Source organism: Phyllostomus discolor, chromosome 3 (assembly GCF_004126475.2).
Source record: "Phyllostomus discolor isolate MPI-MPIP mPhyDis1 chromosome 3, mPhyDis1.pri.v3, whole genome shotgun sequence".
Taxonomy (NCBI): Eukaryota; Metazoa; Chordata; class Mammalia; order Chiroptera; family Phyllostomidae; genus Phyllostomus; species Phyllostomus discolor.
Window position 1 is genome coordinate 118313208 of NC_040905.2, and position 23491 is coordinate 118336698.

The following is a 23491-nucleotide window of genomic DNA, read 5'->3' on the forward strand; positions in this document are numbered from 1 at the left end:
AGGCCTCTGTAGCTCTGTTTAGAACTACACACTTCCTCCAGAGTTACAAATGGCTAACATTTTCTCATCATTGGAAGCATCTCAAATATCATTTCCTCAGAGATGCAGCCCCTGCCCACATTAAAGAAGCCCCCAGTCAAACCACTCCCTAGTAGTGCATTGTCTTGCTCTATTTCCTTCTTGCACTGACCAGTATCTGAAATTATCTCTATTGTTTGCATTTTTGGATGTTTTTAATTCTCACCCGAGGATATGTTTATTGATTTTAGAGAGAAAGGAAGGGAGAGAAACATCAATGGAAACATCGATCAGCAGCCTCCCATTCGCAACCTGACTGGGGACCAAACCTGCAACCACAACCTTTTCAGTGTGTGGGATGGTGCCCCAACAGACTGAGCCACATGGGCAGGGCTATAGTTGACATTTTTTATATCCTTACAATGACCATAATAGTCAAGGTTTTTGTCTGTTTTAGTTACTACTGCATCTCCAGTACCTAGAATGGGGCCAGGCACTTAGTAGGGCTCAATAAATACTTGAAAGAATGAACACAATCAAAGTGGCTTTGGGGATCCTGAGTGTTGGGTATCCTGGCATTTGCCACCTCTTGCCAACTCTGGGGAAGAACACAAGTTTGACCACATGTAATCCTGACATTCAAATTATGTCCCAGGCTCTGAGGACTGAGGCTCGGGGTTTGAGTCCCGGCTCTGCTACCAAAATCCTCATGTAACCTCATTTGTGAGAGAGAGCTTAATGCAACAGGGAGAACACCAGCTTTGGAATCTGTTCCAGCTATATGACTTAGAACAAATTACTTGAGGTCTGTCTCTAAGCTTTAGTTCCCTCAATTGTCAAAGGGAGATACTGTTACTGATCCTCACACAGGAGTTGTAAAGAGGCGATGTGGGGATTTTAAGCATTTACTGAATGTTATTTCTTTTTTCTTTCATCATACCTGATTCTTAGTTACCCCATTCATAAAATGGAAGAATTAGATGTCTTTTTCAAGAGATATGGGAAATACAGAGTTTTTACACAAACTATCCCACTTCTGAAATGTTGGAAATAAAAATGTGTAAAACAACTTTTATTTTTAAGCTGTTTTTTAAATGTAAAAACACCCTGCAAGTCAAATAAGATACTTCCGTGGTCTGGATTTGGACTGTGAGCTACCAATTTCCCACTCAGGCTACTGGGTTGTCAGGGATGCTATATAATTTAGGCAAATCAGTTAATTCCCAGAACTTCAATTAGTCCATCTGTAAAATGGACCCACCCTTGTGCAGATCATAAAAGACGCCAAACTCAGATACAGACAACAGATTGAAAGGAGTGAGAGGAGTATGAGGATGAACGTGGTCCAATATATGGTCCGCGAAGAAGACAAGCCCTTGGGTAGTGATATTTTGCCCCAATACATTCAAAGTTAAACAGGCGCGAGTGTGTGAAACGCTTTGCATAACACTGGCAAATAGTAGGCCCACCACAAGTCACGACGGCGGTAGCTTTTTGTGGCTGTTGATTGGTAAGTATGTGTTCAAAGAACAAGATAGTCGTGAGACTAGGAAACCGTAAAAGCGACGCGGAAAAATGAGAAAAGGTGGCAAAGGAGGAAAAAGAGGAAAGGGAAGAGGTGAGGAGGCAACATGGCCCGCCCTCCTGGCGGGGCGCCACCCAGAGGCCCAGGCCAGGGCTGGCGCGCACGTGGCCTGGTCTGGGCGGAGCGGACGCGCCCGGCCACAGCCAAGACCTCCGAGCCGGCCAAGGGAGACACAACCCTTGAAGGTAGGTTCCAACCGGACTACGAGGACCTTGAAAGTTGGGGTTGTGCAGCTAGGGGTCCTAAGAACTAGGACACAGTGGAGATCGCAAGGTCTGAGCTCGCCTCCCTCCAGGGGCAGTGCGGCAGGGACGCCTGGGTCTTCTGGATCCCTCCTTTAGGGGCGGGGTTAGGTCTTCTGACCAATGACCGACCGCCCCCGAGGCCCTGACCCGCCCCCGGAACCGCGGTCCTACGGAGTGGCCAACCACTGGAACCCTGGCCTTCGGCTGCGCGAGCGCGGAACCGTGGCTGGTGAGTACGCGCACCTCAGGGTCTCCGCCCCGATCCCGCCTCCAGCGGGTACCCTGCAGCTCTCGGCCGCGGACCCAGGCGTCAGGGAGTGACTCAGCGCCCAGGGAGGGTGGCGGTTCCTTGGGAGTGGAGATTCAAACTGCTCAGGGTCTAAAATGCAGAGATGAGTGGGGGAGAACGAATGTCTTCAGAGCTTGATCCCTGGGAAGTGCTTGTGCCTAGGGTCGAACTGGGGGGAGAGGGGAGAGAGCCAGACCCAGAGACCAGGATCGGGCTAGAGAAGCCACGACTACACCACCTTGCCTGGGACCAGGGCTATGGTGGGAGGCGGGTCCTGAGCTTCTGACTCAGCTGCCCTCCCCAGGACACCAAGATGCCTGGCGAACCACAGACGGTGGAGGAGAAGGAAGAGATGCAAGAGGAGATGGTGCTGCTGGTGAAGGGTGAGGAGGATGAGGGCGAGGAGAAGTATGAGGTGGTGAAACTCAAGATCCCTGTGGACAACAAGGAGGTACGTGTCCCACACTCTGGGGCCCCGTTTCCCCTGACCTGGTTCGGTTCCAGTCTCCATGCTACAGAAGCCAGGATCCTGTCCCTACTTTCCCATGAATCTCAGGTTTAGGATCTGAGGGTTGGCAAACCATCCTTGTGCCCCCACTTCCCATGCTGACGTCAGACAGATGTCACACCTACTGTGCCAAGCTCTGTGCTGGGTGATGGAGAGTACATGCTATCCTTGGTTCCCCATGGAGCCTGATGTGTAGCAGGATAGACTGCTAAGTAACCACGCAGCTACAATTCTGTATGATGAGTGTGGGCACCAGGGTGGAACCCCAGAGCTGGGAACTTAATGCTGACTGGGGTGGGGGATAGGCCAGGTTAGACAAGGGTAACATGTGACTCTTGGTACAGTAGCATTTACTATTCTCCGCTGTTTTTTTTTTAATGATCTTTGCCATGTTTTTTTAAATTATATTTTATTGTTTATGCTGTTACAGTTCCAATTTTCCACCCTTTGCTCCCCTCCATCCAGGTTCTCCCCTCCCCCCACCACGCTCCCTCTGGCAGTCCATGTCCATGGGTCATGCATATATGTTTTTTGTCTACTCTATTTCCTATGCTGTACTTACATCCCCATGACTATTCTGGAACTAGCAATTTGTACTTTTTTAAAAAATAATGTTGCCCTAGCTGGCGTAGCTCAGTGGATTGAGCGTGGGCTGCGAACCAAAGCATCGCTGGTTGGATTCCCAGTCAGGGCACATGCCTGGGTTGCAGGCCATGGCCCCCAGCAACCGCACATTGATGTTTCTCTCTCTCTCTCTTTCTCCCTCCCTTCCCTCTCTAAAAATAAATAGATAAAATCTTTAAAAAAATAAAAAATAATATTTATTTTATTTATTTTTAGAGAGAGGGAGAGAAACACCAATGTGTGGTTGCCTCTCATGTGCCCCCCTGCTGGGGACCTGACCCACAACCCAGACGTGTGGCCTGAGTGGGAATCAAACCAGTAATCCTTTGGTTTGCAGGCCAGTGCTCAATCCACTGAGCTACACCAGCCAGGGAAATATAATAATTTTTATTTTTAATATTTTAAATATTTTTATTATTTTTAATATTTTATTTATTTATTTTTAGAGGGAGGGGAGGGAACAAGGGAGACAAACATTGATGTGCCAGAGAAACATCCATTGGTTGCCCCTGGCATGCTCCAGCTGGGAACCTGAACCACAGCCCAGTCATGTGCCCTGACTGGGAATCAAACCTGTGACCTTTCGGTTCCCAGGCTGCCACTGAATCCACAGAGCCACACCAGCCAGGGCGCAATTTGTACTTCTTAATCTCTTCGTTTCGTCACCCATCACCCTGACCTCCTTCCATCTAGCAACCATCAGAACATTTTCTGTATCTATGATTGTTTCTGTTCTGCTTGTTTGTTTATTTTGTTTTTTAGGTTCAATTGTTGATAAATGTGTATTTATTGCCATTTTATTGTTCATATTTTTTATCTTCTTAAAGAAGACCCTTTAACATTTCATACAATACTGGTTTGGTGATGATGAACTCCTTTGGCTATTTCTTGTCTGGGAAGCTCTTTATCTCTTCTTTGATTCTAAATGGTAGCTTTGCTGGGTAGAGTAATCTTGGTTGTAGGTCCTTGCTTTTCACCACTTTGAATATTTCTTGCCAATGCCTTCTAGTTTGCAAAGTTTCTTTTTTTCTTCATTTAAAGATTTTATTTATTTATTTTTAGAGAGAGGGAAAGGGAGAGAAGAACAGAGAGAGAAAAACATTGATGTGTGAAACAGTGGTTGCCTCTCGCACCTGCCCCAACTGGGGAACAGGCCTGCAAGCCAGGCATGTGCCTTGACCGGAAATCGAACCCGCGACCTTTCACTTTGCAGGATAAAGCTCAACCAACTGAGCCATGCTGGTCAGGGCTACCTGCAAAGTTTCTTTTGAGAAATCTGCTGACAGTCTTATGGGAGCTCCCTTGTAGGTAACTAACCACTTTTTTCTTACTACTTTTAGGATTCTCTCTTTGTATTTAGCCTTTGGCATTTTAATTATGATGTGTCTTGGGATGGGCCTGTTTGAGTTAATCTTGTTTGGGATTGTCTGTGCTTCCTGGACTTGTATGTCTCTTTTCTCACCAAGTTAGGAAGTTTTCTGTCATTTTTTCAAGGAGGTTTCCAATTTCTCTTTCTTTTCTCCTTCCAGCATGCCCATGATGCAAATAATTGGTATGCTCGAAGTTGTCCCAGAAGCTCCTTATAGTATCTTCATTTTTTTGGATTCTGTTTTGATTGGTAGTTTTTTGCTTCCTTATAACCCAAATCACTGATTTTATTCTTAGCTTCATCCACTCTACTGTTGATTGCCGGTAAATTGTTGTTTATTTCAATTAGTGTATCCTTCATTTCTGACTGGATCTTTTTTTATGCTGTTGAGGTTCTAAGTTCATTCAGCAACCTTATAATCAGTGTTTTGAACTCTGCACCTAGTGGATTGCTTGCCTCCGTATTCTTTCATTTGGACCATGTTTTTTGCCTCCTCATTTTGGCAGCCTCTCTGTGTTTGTTTTTGTATATTAGGAGAGCTGTTTAATAGAGTAGCCTAATGTAGTAGGTGTTGTGTAGGGTTCAGTGGTTCAGCTTCTCCTGTTATCCAAACTGGGTACTCAAGGTGCGCTCACTAGGTGGGCTGTGTACACCCTCTTCTAGTTGATCCTTGATTGCTGTTGGCACATCCAGGGTCAGCCATCGCCTGTGTTCTCTCTGGGGTCACACACCATAATACAAAATGATCTGCAGATGGATGCTACTTGTGTTGGGCTTGAAGGTGCCCATGCGAAGCCAAGCTATGAACCAAGCCTGACTGCTGTTAGTGCTGGGATCAGGACAACTTAGCAAGCAAGATGTACAGGACTCCCAAAGCCAGATGTTGCTTGAGAGAATTTAGGAAAATCTAAAGCATGGTGCAAGAGAAGCCACTCATGGAAAGCCACTGGACAGCTTGGGTGGGCCCAAAACTTGGGTGGGTCCAGGCTGCAGGGAATCACCAGGGTGGGGCAAACAGTGTGAACTAGGTTGATTGGTGTCAGGTATAGTCCCCACCTGCAGGCTCCGTGGAGATGCTGGACAATTCAGTTCTTCCCCATATGTCTGATGCCTTTCAACCTGCTGTTCCTCGGTGGAGCTCAGATGAAGTAAGCTCACGTAACTGTGTATGCAGGCCCTTTAAGAGGAACTGCCTGGGACTCCAGAAGTTTCTGTTTTCCAAACCTCAATCCCTGCTGGTTTTTACAGCCAGGAGATATGGACACTTCTTTTCCTAACTGGAACCCTGGGTTGGGTGGCCTGGTGTGGGACTGGGACTCCTGCCTCCTGAGAAATCCCTCCTGATTTTTATCTTCTACACGTGGCTGTGGGACCAGCCCCTTCCTTGTCTCTGCTCCTCCTACCAGTATTGATGTGGTTTCTTTGATTCTGTATTTGGAAGACTTCCATTCAGGTTGATTTCTGATGGTTCTGGATGATGGTTATTTTATAGGTTAGTTGTAATTTTGTTGTGTTTGGGCGAGGAGGCGAGCCATGTTACCTACACCACCATCTTGACTAGAAGTCTCCTTCAGACACTGTTTTAAGCACCTCAATTCTATAACATAGGTAATATTTGTTCCATTACACGGGTGAGGAGACTGAGGCCTAGGAAACCAGACAGTTGGGTGACTGGCCCCAGCTCTCAAAGTTAGTAAAGAGATGGCTTATGTGAGACCAGGGAGAGTGAGGGGTGAAGTGAGTGACTACTTTAGACTGAAGAAATGGGCCTTTCAGTGGCTCAGCAAGAGTGAGGAGGCACTGGGAGAAGTGAGTGCAGGTGGTTCAGCCATGCTGTAGCGTGGATGAGGTTAGGGTGTTTGTCAGTTTATGTAGGGTATTTGGATTTTAGCCGAAGGATAAATTCCAAGGATGGAATTTTTTAAAAAATTAAAAGAGAGGAGTTTTTTTTTTTTTTAAGATTTTATTTTTATTTATTTTTAGGGAGGGAAGGGAGAGAGATAGATACAGAGAGAGAGAGAGAGAGAGAGAGAGAGAGAGAGAGAGAGAGAGACATCAGTGTGCGGTTGCTGGGGGTTCTGGCCTGCAACCCAGGAATGTACCCTGGCTGGGAATCGAACCTGGGACACTTTGGTTCCCAGCCCGCGCTCAATCCACTGAGCTACGCCAGCCAGGGCGAGAGGAGTTTTAATATCAGAATATTAGTTAGATTTCCCCATTCAAGACCTGAACTCCCACCAATTCCAAGAACCCTACAGAACTCCCAGCCTCAGCCAGCCCAACACTATTTAGAGCTGGAGAGCTCTGGCTGGACCTCGTTTCTGGGTGCAGGCTCCAATTTCTTTCTGCACAGCAGCCAGTTTCTAGGGAACAAAAGTTCTGCTGCCCCCTAGTGGGCGTGGGTGTTTATTCATCTAAAAATGAATAGGTAAAATCTTTAAAAATAAAGGACTGACACTCCAGAACTTAAGGTGGACTTCCAGCTCCATCACTTACCAGTTTGTATGACTTGGACAAGTCTCTTAACCTCTACGTGCCTCACTTTCTTCATCTGTAAAAGCAAAACCGTAACAGCTCATACTTTTTTGGTTAGTGAGGATTAAATGAGTTAATACATGTAAAGAGTTAGAACTGGGTATGACACATGATAAACATTGTAAATATTTCCTGCTATTATCCATTCTTCTCACTAAAGTTTAGGACTCGGGTCTACGTCATCCTTCTGGAAATTTTTCAACTCTTTTTTTTAAAATTTTTCTTTATTTATTTAGAGAGGGGGGAAGGGAGGGAGAAAGAGAGGGAGACAAACATCATTGTGTGATTGCCTCTCACATGGCCTCCACTGGGGACCTGGCCTGCAACCCAGGCATGTACCCTGATTGGGATTCGAACCAGTGACCCTTTGGTTTGCAGTCTGTGCTCAATCCACTGATCTACACCAGCCAGGGCTCAACTAGTTTTTATCAAAGGCCTTTTTAGGCTGAATCCTGGGGCTGGAGGTGAAAGGGGAAACCAATAGAGAGGCCTAGACAGCATCGAGGGCAGCCAACTCAAGGCAGCAGGGCAGGCTTTACAGAGAAAGCTTAGTGCGGATTCGGCAAATGGAGGCAGAGGAAGGGCATCCCAGGAGGAGGAAACAAAAGCAAAGGCTCAGAGGAGATGGGGCCCGAGAGTAAAAGGCATTGAGAGCCAGCATAGGAACTTAACACATTGTGTGAGGTTATGCCGTGTTATCCAAAGCCTCAAATCAGAAGAAAGACTTCGATTTTCTATTTAGAAGATTTCTTGTCTGTTGTGGGAAGAACAGGCCATATAAGGCTGGCAGCTTGCTCTAAGGTAGTGACAGCAGTGGAGAGAAGACAGAAAGCAGGGGATATTTGGGCACCTTGGCTGGACTGGCTGGAGCTAAGGATGGGGAGGTGGAGGGTCATGAGATGTAAGTGGGGACAGACTGTACATGGTACATGGAGCAGTTAAAAGCGTTGGTTCAAATTCTGACTACACCGTTTATCAGCTTTGCCTGTGCTTTTTCGTCTGTAAAATGAGATGCTGTAAGTCAGATGTTTGAAAGCCAGTCTAAGTATCACCTGGGTGACTGCATTTGGAGGAAGAGGGTGGAAATGAGGATTACTCACACACACCCCATACACATTTAGCACTGCACTGTGCCCACAACATAACTCATCAACTTGCAGTGTGGTGTCCCTGAATCCCAGTTTCTATGAAAATAGTGATCTCAAAAGCCTCTTCCAGTGCTGACATCCTATAACTCTTAGCTGTCACCCAGTCCTAAGGCCAGTCATTGTCCGGGACAGGCCTTACTTATGCTCCACGCAAGGGCTGAAGCATTCTCTCACTGCCTGTCAAAAGCCAATCTCTTTAATGAATACAGAGATTTCCTCAAAGGGCTCTCTGCACATCCAATCCTCTCTTTCTCTCCCCCCTCTCCCTCTCCTTAAACCCATGGGTTTCTGTTTCCCTCAGGATAAAGTCCTGGCTCTGAAGCCTGGCAGCATTCAAAATGTACTTCATGGGATTCATGTACTGGCTTCATCACCCAAGCCCCTTCCTGTGCCCCAGCTTCAAACGGCTGGAGAACTGTGGCTGAGCACAGTTTCTGGGCCCAGGATCAGACTTTGCACATGTGGTCTTTCAGACTGTAAAACCCTCTTCACCTTTCCATCTGCTTTCTCCAGGAGTTTCTCCACTCTCTTCTGGATAGTGTCTTTTTTTAAAAGATTTTATTTATTTTATTTTTTTTAGAGAGGGGAAAGGAGGGAGAAAGAGAGAGAGAGAGAGAAACATCAACATGTGGTTGCCTCTCACGTGGCCCCCACTGGCCTGCAACCCAGGGATGTGCCCTGACTAGGAATCGGCCTGTGATGCTTTGGTTCGCAGCCCATTCTTGGATAGTGTCTTAATGTTAACATGCATGGAAATCACCTGGGAATCTTGTTGCAGTGAAGATTTTGACTCAAACACGTCTGGGGTGGGACTTGAGATTCTAACAAGTTCCCAGTGATGCCTATTCGGCTGGTCTGTGGACCACACTTCCTGGAGCAAGGGGATGGAGGATAGGCACCACATTTTATAGTTGGTGCTGAAAAGAAGGGGGGTTCTGAAAACGTTCAGGGGAGGGAGGCAAGGTGGGTAGGTGACCTCCAACTTGTGAGATAGAATTGCATCATGACTAAGAGAACAGGTGTTTTGACAGTGACAGACTTCCAGTTCAGACCCTGCTTCTGCCATTGATTAGCTGCAGGGCCCTAGAGAGTCGCTTTACTTCTGAGCCTTATTTCCTTATTTATGAAGTGGAGCTCATGATACCTAACCCAAAGGCTTGTGAGAGTTTAAAGTGAAAACGGGTGAAAAGCACGTAGCACAGTTCCTGGCACATAGACTGCTCCATAAATGGTAGTTGTAATTGTTATTTTAAAGATTTTATTTATGTATTTTTAGAGAGGGCAAGGGAGGGAGAGAGGGAGAGAAACACCAGTGTGTGGTTGCCTCTCATGTGCCCCCTACTGGGGGCCTGGCCTTCCACGCAGGCATGTGCCCTGACTGGGAATCAAACTGGTGATCCTTTGGTTTACAGGCTGGTGCTTAATCCACTGAGCTACACCAGCCAGGGCTGGTAGTTGTAATTATTAATAAGGAAAGTGGCTAAGGAGGAAACTGGGAATTTGCTCTGGTTAAAAAAAAAAATGTACAGAAAGACAAAATCACTATCTTCAAATACTTGGATTACCATACTACTAAACTACATTGTATGCCCATGGTACCCTCTTGTTATAGTGCAGATACCTTTTACTCTCATTTTAAATCTAATAGTTGTAGAATTTAAGACAGGTGAGGTCCTTTAATGACCACCTAGTCTCGTATTTGCCAGTCACCATGTAAGTCGCTCCCCTGCTGGCCTCATTTACTTAATGCTTTTCTTCAAATAGATTCATGTTTTTGTTAAATCCACCTTCATCCACACCATATTACTGATGGAATTGTGGGTTTCACATTGTCTATTGTTTTTCTAATATCTGTGAGAATACGTAAGGACTATAATGAGATTTAAAGTGTGCCTACAGAAGACTTAGAATCCTCTTGCATCCTGTGATGTGTGCATACCTCAAGTTCGGTAATTTTGATCTCACCTAGCCTGCCTCACCTTCCTTGGTTCACTGTGGCCTGGAAAGGAGGTGACTTGCCTGGGTTCTCAATGAGCTAGGCTCAGCCCCTCTTACCTTGACTTTCCCTGGGGCACCCAAGGCCCCTGTCCTGGAGCTGCAGATAACCAAGAACACTTGTGTGAAGTTCTTCCTAAGTCAGTGAACCCAGCCTAAGGAAGCCCTCAGGCTGGTCAAAGTCATCTGAAAGAAGGGTGCCAAAGAAAAAGGGACCAGAAGAAATACAGACATAATAGGGAAAGTTCTCTCTGCAAGGGGTGACATGTTGAAATAAAACCAATTGGTGTCTTGCTGGGCAAGACAGCAAAGTGTGACCTTGAATTCAGACTGTGCCAAATCTGCTATGGGGAGTTTCTTGATTTAAAGTATGAACTTGTAGTTTTAACTTTGAATCCCTCTTGGAGTGTAGCAGGGACTTGGAGTCCGTCCTCTGTCACATCTTGGCTGTGCAAGTGCAGGGAAGTACAATGTAGCCTACTGCATGTTAAGGGTCCTGACCCCCACTGGCTACGGGGATTTCATCTCCCTGCGCCTCAGTTTTCTTTCTTCCTTCTTTTTTTCCCCCACGATTTTATTTATCTATTGTTAGAGGGGAAGGCAGAGAGAAAGAGAGGGAGAGAAACATCAATGTGTGAGAGAAACACCCATCAGCTGCCTCTTGCACATGCTGCTACCAGGGATCAGGCCAGCAACCTTTCTCTTTGAGGCATGATACCCAACCAACTGAGCTACACAGTCAGGGAATACCTCAGTTTTCTCAATTATCAAAGATAACACCTGACTCAAGGGGGTGACAGGAAGATATAATACAATAATGTATATAAAGTAGCATTGTTGAAGCTTTACACTGTAATGTTGGGATCACTGTTATCACCATATGTACTGTTTAGAGTTCCCTTGGCCAGTCACTAATTTCCCAAACTGCCTTGTGTTCCAGTTTCTGAGTAGCTTACCAAAAAGTGACTGCCTTCTTACACAGCATTTTTAAGACCTTGAATTTGTACTTACTGCAACTTAAGAAAAACAAAAAGATGTTAACTGCTTCTTAGCTGTCATTTAGCCTCTGTTAACATGTTTCCTTACAAATAAAATAATAATGTGATAACTATGGGGAGAAGCTGACATTGTCTTTTCCTTCATACGTGCCAAGTATTTATTCATTCATGAAATAATGTATCTAATGGTTTGGCGCATAGAAGATACTCAGCATCACTTTTGCAGGATGAGCCTTCTCTTTTTTAAGGAGGGAGCCGTATGCCTTCAAAATTCCTTTTCTACTGTTAATATAAAATGTTAACATGATCAGTGTTAATAGTGTTAATAGAATGTTTTTCCTTCACCTCCCTTTTACAAAATGTTTTCTGATTTTACCTCCACAACCCCAGTCTTCATGAGCGTGGCTTGTTTTCAGCTCAGGCCTCAGAATTGTATTTGGGTTTTTACCCTTGCCTTCTTCACAGCTTAAAAATGATAGTTGCTTCCTGAGTACCTCATTCAGTCTTAAGGCTTTAAAAACCCTCTATGGGCTGATGGCTTCCCAATTAACATGTCTAGTCTAGGACTATCTCCTGAGCCCCAGATGTGTCGAGAATGACAGATCACATCTGTCATTCTCGATGTGACAGGTCTCACGTGTCAACTTGTTCTTCCCCAGCCATCCTGGTAGTTGCCAAATTCAAATCCTTGGAGTAATTCTGACTCCTTTTTCTTTATGTCTCCTATCTAATCTATTGATCAAATCTGTTTTCTCAAATGGCAAAATTATATTCAGAAGCAGACCACTTCTCACCACCTTCACTTCTCACCTGTCACCTGGATCTGAGCCACTGTACTCTCTTGCCAGACACTGCAGTACAGTAGCCTCCTCCGAGGGCCCCTGCTTCTGCCCTCTTGCCTTCAGCAACCCCAGCAACCTGATGGAGGCTTTTGAAATGAGTCTGATCTGGTCATGTCCCTACTCAAGACCTTCTGACATCTCCTCTAATGGTTCCACATCTCATTCATATCGCAAGGCCTTAAGCTGAGAGATCCCCTCCAGGAGCACCCCATGGATTACTCTCCCCCTCATGCATTCTGCCCTAGGCACCTTCTCTTGCTCTTGCTGGAACTTGCAAAACTCCTACCTCAGGGTCTCACTGTTCCCTCTGTAGCCTGCTTTCTCACTTCTCTTAGATCTTTGCTCATGTTACACCAGTAGTTTCTTAATCTTATTAAATTTGCAGCGTCCCCCTACCACCAGCACGCCTTATCCATTCTTCCCAAAAGCAGGAATTTAGAAAATTCAATACTGAATCCCCAGTGCCGAGAATAGAGTCTGGTACATTGTATGTCCTTAATAAATATTTGTTGAATTCATAAAGAGTAGCCAGAATGACGCTGAACATTGTGACATGTGCATTAATGCAGTATGTAATTTAATGTGCACAGCCGTTCTGAGGCCGGCACCCTTGCTTTCCTGTTTCACACTTGGCTAACTGAAAGATTGCAGCTTGCAGGTCCCTGGCCCGCAGGCCTATGGGTCAGGACTGACATGTCCTCCCTTTCTCCCCAGGTACCAAGCCAGGCACCAGCACCATCTGCTGACCCAGGGCGCCCACATGTGTGCCCAGACTGCGGCCGGGCTTTTGCACGGCGCTCCACGCTAGCCAAGCATTCGCGCACGCACACTGGCGAGCGACCCTTCGCATGCACTGAGTGTGGCCGAGGATTCTCGCAGAAGTCGGCGCTGACCAAGCATGGCCGCACACACACTGGGGAGCGTCCCTTCACGTGCACCGAGTGCGGCCAGCGCTTCTCGCAGAAGTCGGCTCTGACCAAACACATACGTACACACACCGGAGAGCGGCCCTACAAATGCCCTGAGTGCGACAAGCGCTTCTCGGCTGCCTCCAACCTGCAGCAGCACCGGCGGCGCCACACTGGCGAGAAGCCTTATTTATGCACACACTGCGGTCGCCGCTTCGCACAGAGCTCCAACTACGCACAGCACCTGCGCGTGCACACGGGCGAGAAGCCCTATGCCTGTCCAGACTGTGGACGTGCCTTTGGTGGCAGTTCGTGCCTGGCGCGCCACCGACGCACGCACACAGGCGAGCGGCCTTACGCGTGCACTGACTGCGGTACGCGCTTTGCGCAGAGCTCAGCGCTGGCCAAGCACAGGCGTGTGCACACTGGAGAGAAGCCGCACCGTTGCGCGGTGTGTGGCCGCCGTTTTGGGCACCGCTCCAACCTGGCGGAGCATGCCCGCACACACACTGGCGAGCGGCCCTACCCGTGTGGTGAGTGCGGCCAGCGTTTCCGCCTCAGCTCACACTTCATTCGCCACCGTCGTGCGCACCTGCGGCGCCGTCTCTACATCTGCGCTGGCTGCGGGCGAGACTTCAAGCTACCCCCTGGAGCAACGGCTGGCACTGCCTCTGAGCGCTGCCCAGAATGCGAGGGTAGCTGAGCGCAGATCTTGTTGCTGTGAGTTGTGGCTGACTACAGAGGGGTCAGGGACCTGCCTCCTAGGGGCTGAATTAACTTGGGCAATGACTCCAGGACTCTGGTCTAGGAAAAGCTGTGATGGCAGGCAGGCTGGACCTAGGACACATGGCGAATCCCCTACTGGAACCCTGGAAACCATGCCCAGTCCTTCTCAGTGCAAATTTTCAGCCTGTGTAAGTAAATAAAGTATTGTCCTCACCTCCATCTGTGCCTGTTAATGAGGTAGATGGGGAAAGGAGCAAAGTTGGGGCCGGAGAAGGCTTAGATGACTTAAGTAAATTGTCACACAACCAAGTGTGCCTATAAGACCAAAGACCAAAAGGTATTCCTGGGACTGGGTGTGTGTGTATGTGTGTGTGTAATCCCACATTCCTCCCTTGGATATGTCCTTAACCTTAGATCTGGAAAATTCTATAAATACAGGCATTTGTGATCAGATAATGCATTCCTCAGAGCTTTGGTAAGCTGCCAATGAACATCATGGAGCTCAGTGTGTAGTTTAAGCTGGCCTTGAAGGCTGACAGATAGGGTCGGGGGAATAAATGGAGCATCTGAAACTGCACACTAGTCTTGTTAGATCTTGTTCAGATCCCCAAAAAGCAAGGTTAACAGGAGATAGACCTCTAGAGATCTTAGTGGTCAATCCCCTGAGAGGATGAAAGGATCTGAAGCAGCAAAGAAGCCTTGAGGGATGAAGGGGAAGGATGCAGTGGACAGACTTAAGGAGCTACAATTTGGGGGAGAAGGAAGATGGGGCTGACCTCATTTCTTAGCTTAGATGATGACAGGTAGTGTCACTGAGATGGTACAAGATGTGTAGGACAGTAGAAGTGGCAACAATTGTGATACCCAGTCCAGACACATTGAATATGAGGTAAATGTGAAGGGATCAGGGAGGTGATTGGAAATAACAGTTTGGGGCTATCAGGTCTGCAGTGCATGGTACCTCATTCAGAAGACGGTAGCTAGGAAAAATCTCAACAGCCAAAGGTGGAAACAAATCCAGAAGTGTCACACTTGGAAAATCGAGAGGCAAGTTTCACACAGAGTGCTCCGCACAGATTCTGCTCTGGTGCCTGCTATTTGTAGGAGTTCGCAGAAGTGGGGGCAGTTTCAGTGGAAGGGTAGGGATAAAAGCCAACCTTGAGTGGGTTAGGGTATAAATGGGAGGATGAGGAAGCTAAGTGGCTGGGTGTAGACAACCCTTCTCAAGAGGCTTGGCTGTGAAGCTGGGGAAAGTTTATTGGTTTTGTCTATGGGGAGATTAGTTTTTGTGCTGGTGGGAAGGCTAATGGGAAGGAAGAGGAGCTGATTGTATTGGGGGGACAGGAGATAACTGACCAAGGAGAGGGAATGAAATCAAACCAGTTAAGGATAAGGCTCCCGTTCTCACTGGTAGGGAGGGGCAGGGTGGTTTGGGAACAGAAAGCTGAAGCAGTTCCAATCTGGATACTTTTAGCTGGTAAGTTAGAGGTCACTGGTGAAGAAGGATAAGGTCACTAGAGGAATGAGGCCATTAAAGGGGATGATGACTCATCTCACTGATGGGGAAATAGGCCCATAAGGGCAAGAATAATTTAAAGGTCTTTCCCCCCAGCATTACCTCACCCTATGGGGGAGGCAGGTTACAGGCATCTCAGAAAGGAAGTGATGTGCCTGAAGCCACACACCAGATAAATTACACTCAGCTACCATATCTTTAGGTGTAGAGGTGGGATGAGAAATTGGTCTTGGGAGGGCAAAGGAGGGGGCAAGAGGCCCAAGCCCAAGAGGAGTGGAAGCCCTGTTCTGTTCCACATCCGAGACCTGACCCTGATTTGCTCTGGGTCCTGAGGCTCAGTCCTGGGCCCGGGCCTGCCTTAACTGGTGACATTTCCTGCTGTGGGATCCGAATGTTTTGAGTTGAAAGACACATAACTGCAAACTTACTACGTACCCACTATGTGCCAGGCACTGTCCTAAGCATTCTACCTGCAATAACTGACCTAAACTTTACCGCCCTATCAGGGAGATACTATTATCTTCACTTTAGGTGAAGAAACTGATGAACATCATCCAGCTGATAAGTATCAAATACAGCATTTGAACTCTGATGTGCTGGCTCGAAAATCTGGGCTGTTACCACTAAGTACAGCCTCCAGTCTTCTGTTAGAGGCTCCAAAGGGGAAACAAACCTGCAGGAGATCCCACAGGGGGCCTGCTAGAAATGAGATCTCTGCACAGCAGGTGGGAGGTGCAGCAGAGAAACATGGGAGCTGGGCTCAGAGCAACCCTGCTGCCCCCCTGTAGTACCTGCTGAGACAGCCTCCCCAGGAAGGATCCAGAAGTTGCTAGGCAAAACTTTTATTGAGAGAGGAGTACCAAGAAGCTGTCTTCCAGAGGTTCTTGAGCCTCAGACCTCAGACGTTGGGCTGCCAGGCCAGTGAGCTGGAAGGAAAGGGCTAGAATGAGGTTCCATGGCGAGGCAACCACCTGTTCCTCAGATGCCATGCTGAGTTGCAGATGGCGGGTCCACGGTTCTAGGCTGAGGCCTCCTAGTGTGTGGATTCACAGGCAAGGTCTGTAGTCCCCACAGTCTGGTCTTCAGAGGTGGCCCCATGGGGCAAGTCCGTGTATTTGCGGGAGGAGCCACGGGACAGATGTGCTGGGTAGCGTCGACGGTTGGTATCCATCTTGGAGAGCACTGCTTGGGGCAGGTCCACACGGCAGCGGGCTGCTAATGCTACCAGGTAGATGAGGACATCACTGAGCTCCTCCTGAAGGGCTGCCCATTCCTTGGGGGGCCAGGTTTGGGGGCCAGGCTCCTCATCAGGCTTCCACTGACTGGGGGTGGAACAAAGGCACAGACACACAGGTGTGACTAGGACAATGGACTTCCCCTCTCAGAGCACCCCAGTTCTTATAGCACTCAACTCCCACCTCCTAGAAATTTCCTTGAAGGACAGCTCAACCCATCTGGGCCCTGGGTAGAGCCAGGGTGGGGAAGAGACACCAACATGTGATTCACCCAGACCTCTGTGTCCTCACCTAAGCCACAGAGTTGGCAAGAGATCATTTTACTCGTCAAGACCCAATTCTCCTCTCCAGGTCTAGCAACTGCCACCCCAGACTAAATCTCAGACCTGGACCACTGGAGAAGCCTGCTAACTCATCTTCCACTCTTGCCCGGTATCAGCTTTTAAAAGCACAAATTACATTTTGTCCTTCCTCTGCTGAACCTGCCCTAGCTGTGCTTGGAATAAAATCCAAACTCCTGACCATGCACACCCTCCAGGTCCTTCATGAGCTGACTCCAGCCTCTTCCAATGTCATTATTCACGACTTTCCCAACTCCCCACCTACAAGTCACTTTGGCTTTTTCTGCCTGGCAAACAGGTCAAACTGTCACAGGCCTCTGCACTTTGCCTTGAATGATCTTCCCCTGCTCCCACCAGAGCTTCCCCATGGCTGGCTCCTTCCTGTTGTCATTCAGGTCTCAGCTCACATTTCTCCTCCTTAGAAAAGCTGTCTTCCTGTTTCCTTCCTTCTCACAACCTTGGGTTATCCTCCCTATAGAACTTATCACAATTTCCAATATTTTAACATTACTTTCCTTATCTGTGGTCCATCTTATTGCATTGTGAAGATGGGAATGATGTGTATCCTTTGGAAGGCCACATCTCTTGACTTTAGAAGACCAAGTACACAGATGGTGCTCATAAATCGGTAATAAATGAATGGCCTGCCCTCACACACACCTCTGTGCCATCCCCACAGTGACTTCACTGGCTTAGACCTCACCACCTCTCCCCTGATCTACACCAGCCCCCTCACTGGTCTGGTCCCACCCTAGTTCTCTTTCTAAAAAGTTTGTTAATATTCACCTGCAGATATGTTTATTGATTTTACAAAGAGACGAAGGGAGAGGGAGAAAGAGAACATCAATCAGTTACCTCCCCTACATACCCTGACAAGGAATCTAACCCTCACACTTTTGGTTCACAGGAACACGTTCCAAACCAACTTAGTAATCCCGCCTGGGCTTTCCCTGTGCCAGTTCTTCTGGGGACCCAATCCACCCTGCAGGCACAGTGTTCTTTCTACCATTAAAATCTGTTCATGTCTTCTGTCCAAACTCCATCAATTCTTACCCCAATTTTATAATTCTCCATTCTATTCCACCCCTCTCCTCCAGAGCCCTATCAATTATTCAGTAAATATTTACTGAATGTCTGTTGTGTGCCAGGCAGTAAGAAGACAGCAGAGAATGAAACAGATACAAACTCCCATTCGCCTTCTGTTTGGTGGTCAGATTCCTAACCAGAATATGGCCCAATTGTAGGGGACCCCAGTTCTATAGAACACCTTTCATTCCACCCTAAAGGCAGGGCTAACAGAAGGTTGCCACCCACCCCTTCTTAGACCTGGATCTGCCTGGCTGTTTTCTCTCCCAGGAAGCTGGGTGCCCCGAGAGGGCAGGGACTCATCTCTGTATCACCAGCAGGAAGATCAGACCCTTGCAGTGAGAAGGGGAAATTGAATACATGGATATTGGAAGACCAAATAAATGTCCCCACCCCCACCACATTAAGACTCTTCCAGGAGCCCTTTCATTTACTCACAAGAGCTCTGCCAACTCCCCCACGTCCCCCACCAAGGCCAGGAGGAGGTTCCGAGGCTTGTGGAACTGGTCCCAGTCTCTTTCAGCAGCAAACTCAGCATGGAGGCGGCGGCTGGTATGGAAAAAAGGGGTGGAAGCTCAGGTCCCAGGGTTAGGGGTGGGGGAAGGCATGCAGGGCCCAGGCAGGTATCTCAGTGATATGTAATGGGGGACATGGGTTTCCAGCGGGAATCCGACTAACACCTTAGATGCTCTTAAACAAGCCATCTCTTTCCTATGGGACTATAAAATAGCCAAGCCCCTACGCAGACCCTAAACTCCATGGAAACCTAACAATAACCTCTTCCCCATTCCTTCTCCTGCTGCTGCTTCTGCAGTTTCCTCCACCAGACACACCCCTATCTCTGCATATCTATGTCCTGTGTTCTTACAGAGAACATGCAGGTCCACGGCACTGCCCCTAAGAAGCCCTTCTTGGTTTCCTCCAGCAAGATGTAAGTGCCTCCCTGCATTTGCCACGTTCTACCTCCCACTCCTGGTGGGCAGCAAGGAACTAGCATTTCCCCTTAGGGCTGCTTCTAACATTCTTCACCTGGCGTCACCATTTACCCTGCCTCGCGTGTACATTCGCTAAGCCCATTTTGTATATGAGGGTAGAAGGTTCGGCCGAGGTCAGATAGCAGAGCTGGAACCCGAGAGATGGGTGGGAGCACAGGGGCTAGCTTCCGACCACGTGGAGGGACCCTTCCCAATAAAAGGGAGAAAGGTGGGCGATTAACCAGCCCAGGCTGGGCAAAGACATCTTACATATCCTCAATCGTGGGCTCCGGGTTGAAGCCTAAGAGGCCGGAGGCATCAGTGCTCTCTCCTCCGGCGCCCCTAAGCTTTTCCCTACCAACACTGGACGGGTTGCTCTGCACGCTGCAGGAAAGACCCCACGGAGGAAACTCGGGCTCAGCTTGGGGCCCGCCTCCAGGGGCTCTGACCAATCACAGGTCAGGTTAGCGATTGCTTCCCGGGGCGGAGCCGCAGGAAGGCCCATCACTTCTGTGGAGTTTGCTATAGCCCGCCCCTTATGCGGCTTGCACCAACTGAGCAAATTTCAAGTATGAGCTCTTAGACCTCTGCTTTCTACTGTTTTCAGACGTGACCAAGTATCTTAAAGGTGTAGGTATTGCCCCAGTTACCACCAGGGGAGGAGACAGAAAGCCGAGGGGGAGAAAGAAAGCCGAGGAGGAGAGAGCGCAGGCGCGTCACTTCACTTTTGGCCCTGCATGAGGACCACGTTGGAAGGAGAGGGGCGCTCCGTCTAAACCGCAGGAAATGCAGGGTGTTAGCAAGGAGGCAATTTATTGTACGGCTACAAGAATAGTTCCAGAATACAGCTGGGCTCTAGGAAGAACTGACACCAGGGTAGCTGTTTTAAGCATTTCACTTATTTAGGCCTCACAACAGTAGATAATACCATCATCATCCTCATTCTTATTTTTCCGAAATTACATTGAGTAATTTAACTTAGTCGGCTAGGAAAGTGGTAGCCAGGTTTCAAATTCAGTTTGGCCTCCAGGTCTGTTTGGCGTACACTATATTCCATCAAATGGTGATAAGTACTATGAAAACAAATTTAAACGTATTTAAACATTATGCAAAGGAGGGCAACTAGGTTCCATGGTCCTGGGAAGATGCGGTAAAGCAACGTTGGTTACCTTCTCAGCTGCCCATTTCATGCCTCTGTCTTTGCAGAACCGTGATTATATTCTGGGGTACACCCTTCTCTACTAGGTTGATCATGTGTCTGTCTCCTTTGCCCTGCCATCAGTCGGTTTATGGGGTGAGCATGTGGCCCATTCTTGACAATGAGCAGTTACAGGAAGTACATTAGAGACTTTGGGGGGAGGTTCTTGGTTCTTTTTCAAAACAGGACAAAGGAAGTTTCTACCTTTGATGTTGGTATGTGAGGAATGGATTGAGAGGAGAGCTAGCCCAGGAGCAGAGGCTGGTAGATGGCAAGATAGAAAAGACTTGGGTCCTTGATGATATTGCTGGGCCACTTTTTTTTTTTTTTACAAGTTCCAGAAATGACCTAATTTAGGATGCTGGCTATGTAAGTTAATAAATCGCTGTGTTTGTCAAGTCACTCTTAATTGGTTTTTCTGTTATTTGCCTTTGAGAAATGACATTTAAGCCAAGCAAAAATCGAGTGGACTAGAATTCTAGGTAGAGGGAACGCCAGTGGTTAAAGCAGCAAAGGTTCATCATGCTCTGGAGACAAAGGAATTCCAGTATAGCAGGGATGTAGTGAGGAAGGGAGAGAGTGGTTGGGTATGGTTTTAGAGAAGTAAACCGAGGCCAGGTTAGATCAAATAGCCATGAATTTTCTATTACTTTGGATTTTAAGTATTACAGAAGCCCTCTGGGGGGTTTAGGCAGGGGAGCCATATAATCATATTTTGTATTTATGAGCCCTCTGTCTGCTGTGTTCAGGACGAATTGGAGGAGGGCAAGAGTAGAAGCAGGGAGGTGGGTTACTGCAGTTGCCAGGCCAGAGATGATGGTGACTTGGGGAGAAGTGGATGATTGGGAAGATATTTTGGAGGTAGATCTATACATGGGCTTTGTTGGTATTGAAGTACAGGGAGGGGAGAAAGGGTAGAATCGAGCATGGTTTACAGGTTGTGAATGTTGAGCAATGTAGTGGATAGATGACTCATACTGGGATGAAGAAGATGAGGTGCAGGATTGGACACACATGGCCTCAGCAGTTTGATTTATGACAAAGGAAATTGAAGATGCATGCCAAGTTGGCAGGTGTGTTTATGAACCTAAGCTTTAAATTAAAAACAATTTAAAATATGTTTATTGATTTGAGAGAGAGAGAGAGAGAGAAAGAAACATTAATTGGTTGTCTCCCATACATGGCCCACCCAGGGATCAAACCCATAACTGAGGTACATGCCCTGATTGGGAATTGACTCTCCAGACTTTGAGTGTACAGCATGACTCACCAACCAACTGAGGAACACTGGATGGGGCTATGAGCCTAATCTTGAGTGGAGAGATAGGAGAGATGCAGATGTGGTAGCCTCAGACATTTAGACAGTACTTGAAAGTCATGGAACTGCAGAAGCATGGCTAATACAAGAATCTGGGCAGACAACACCGGACCTGGAGTACTCTGACAATTAGCAGTTGAACAGTGGTAAAGAGGCAGGTGAGGCAGGAAGAAAATTGGCCAAGTGTGTTGTGAAGGAGGCTAAGAGAGGAGAGTGTTCCAGAATGAGTGGACACTTGATTTGGATGCTGCTGAGCTGCTGGGTTAGGTGAGAGCACTGAATTTGCCCCTGGATTAGGCATCATGGAAGTTGGATACGAAACACAGGAGAATAGAGGGAGTCCTGGGTAACTGTTTGAGTTTCTGGCTTGAGCAAATAGTTGGGTAGTTTGGCCAACTGCTGAAGAGAGGACACAGGATCCATGGAAGTTGGGGTGGGAGGGAAGATGACAAATTTAGTTTGGGACACATGGAGAGTTAGTTGGCTCTAGGGCATCCAGATGATGTGCAGCGGGCAGGTAGACACACAGGCCTGACGTTCAGAGCAGTGAGCTATGTTAGGGATCTGTGAACTGGAAGTTTCAGGAGCCAAGGACCTCCCCCAGCACCTTCCTTGGTGTTTGCTAAGCTTCTTGTATAAAAACCCAACTCTTTTACTGGGATATAAAACACACTTGGAGAGCAACTTTTTCAGGAGTCTTCTGCACCTCAGAGTTTTTGAAGAGCCAGGGACTGGGACTTCTAGAGCTCACAAGTCAGATGGTCTTTGGGGACTGACAGAAAGGAGGAGGCATTCTCTTGGGAATGTCTCTACCTTCCTCCCATGAGACCTGCGAGTGATCTGTAAGGCTCTTGTGAAATTTCCTTCAGAGACATCTAAGTTCTTTGCTCCACAGCATCATCCTCTGAGGACCAACCAACCCCAACCACAGTACAGGACATAACTGGAGGGCAGGGGAGGCTCTCATGAGGGAGAGGGGACAGACCTGAACATATGATTGTACTATCACCTAGACTTCTCATCCCAGACTCTTTCCACACCCTCAGCCCCATGTGCAGTCAGTTTTCTCCATTCCTCTCAGCAATATCTAGGCAATGGGACCTTCCTGCTTTAGTCAGTGTGCTTGGTCTTGTCTTTTGGTCCACCTTTGTGATTGGCCCTGTATAAGCCTACCCCTGCCCCCCCACCCCCAGAGACTGGACTGGGTGTCCTAGTCTTCCCAAACTAAAGATGTTTCCCAAGTGCAGGCCAATAAATGTTTAATGTAGGATGGATGGGCGGAGACAGACAAACGTGTGCATGAACACACATGGCCTTCTCCTGCTCAGAAGAGTTTGGCCACCTTCCCCATTAAAGTCAAGCTGTGCCACTGCTCTTTGGGAAGCCCTGGAGAGTGGAAGAGGTGGCAGCAGCTGGGCCACAAAGTAGCAGAGGCCCATTAGCTGGGTGGGTGGGAGAACCTGGGCCAGTCAGAGATCCCAGAGACCACACAGTGTGATGGCAACTGGGAGTCAGGTGACCGGGACCCTATTGACCAATGCCCTTGGGAAGATTGTTTCCCTTCCTGAGCCTCAATTCCCCATGTATATAATGATGGCCTCCAAGCACCCTTCATGGTGTGCCAGGAGGACCAGGGCAATATGTATTGTGTTCATGGTTGTATCTCCAAATTATCACAGTGCTGTTCTTCCTGGAGGCAGAGCCATAGGACTTGATAGTTTTGTACTGGGGGGAGGGAGAAAGAGTGTTGCTATAATTAAAAGGGTTTGTTTTTATTAAATATTTCAGGGGGAGTCATGACAGAGGCTTTTTAGGAATCTCTGCCTTAACCCGTTTGGGATAAGTCACCAACACTCTTTAGAACTCCTTCCCTGGCTTATTTATCCAGCCTTGCCCCCTCCACACATGCTGAAATCCAGCCAGACATTCCCTGCTCTCCCGCTTCCTGCCTTAGCTCATGCAAGTCCACTGCTTCTGGAATGCCCATTACCCTTCTCTGCATATCCAATTCCAAATTCCCCACAATCTGCAGA

General features: G+C 47.7%; 2 protein-coding genes across 5 annotated transcripts; one reads left to right on the plus strand and one right to left on the minus strand.

Moving 5' to 3' along the window:
- Positions 1-1729: 1729 nt before the first annotated feature.
- LOC114500768 (zinc finger protein 771-like) lies at positions 1730-14053 on the plus strand. 4 transcript variants are annotated; one of them, XM_036021282.1, is made up of 3 exons: positions 1730-1788; positions 2442-2588; positions 12871-14053. In XM_036021282.1, exons 2-3 carry the CDS (start codon positions 2451-2453, stop codon positions 13765-13767), a joined length of 1035 nt encoding a protein of 344 aa, XP_035877175.1. In that variant the 5' UTR covers positions 1730-1788; positions 2442-2450; the 3' UTR covers positions 13768-14053. The 4 variants fall into 4 exon arrangements, with proteins under 4 accessions (XP_035877175.1, XP_035877173.1, XP_035877172.1 ...); XM_036021280.1 differs by lacking the exon at positions 1730-1788 and adding an exon at positions 1943-2077; XM_036021279.1 differs by lacking the exon at positions 1730-1788 and adding an exon at positions 2087-2225 and having other exon boundaries at positions 2443-2588.
- A 2079-nt stretch (positions 14054-16132) lies between these two features.
- LOC114506604 (dCTP pyrophosphatase 1-like) lies at positions 16133-19394 on the minus strand (the record flags this gene model as incomplete). Its single annotated transcript, XM_036021283.1, has 3 exons — positions 16133-16628; positions 18407-18517; positions 19213-19394. Coding segments are annotated over 3 exons (582 nt in total), but the record flags the coding sequence as incomplete, so codon positions are not given.
- Positions 19395-23491: the final 4097 nt, after the last annotated feature.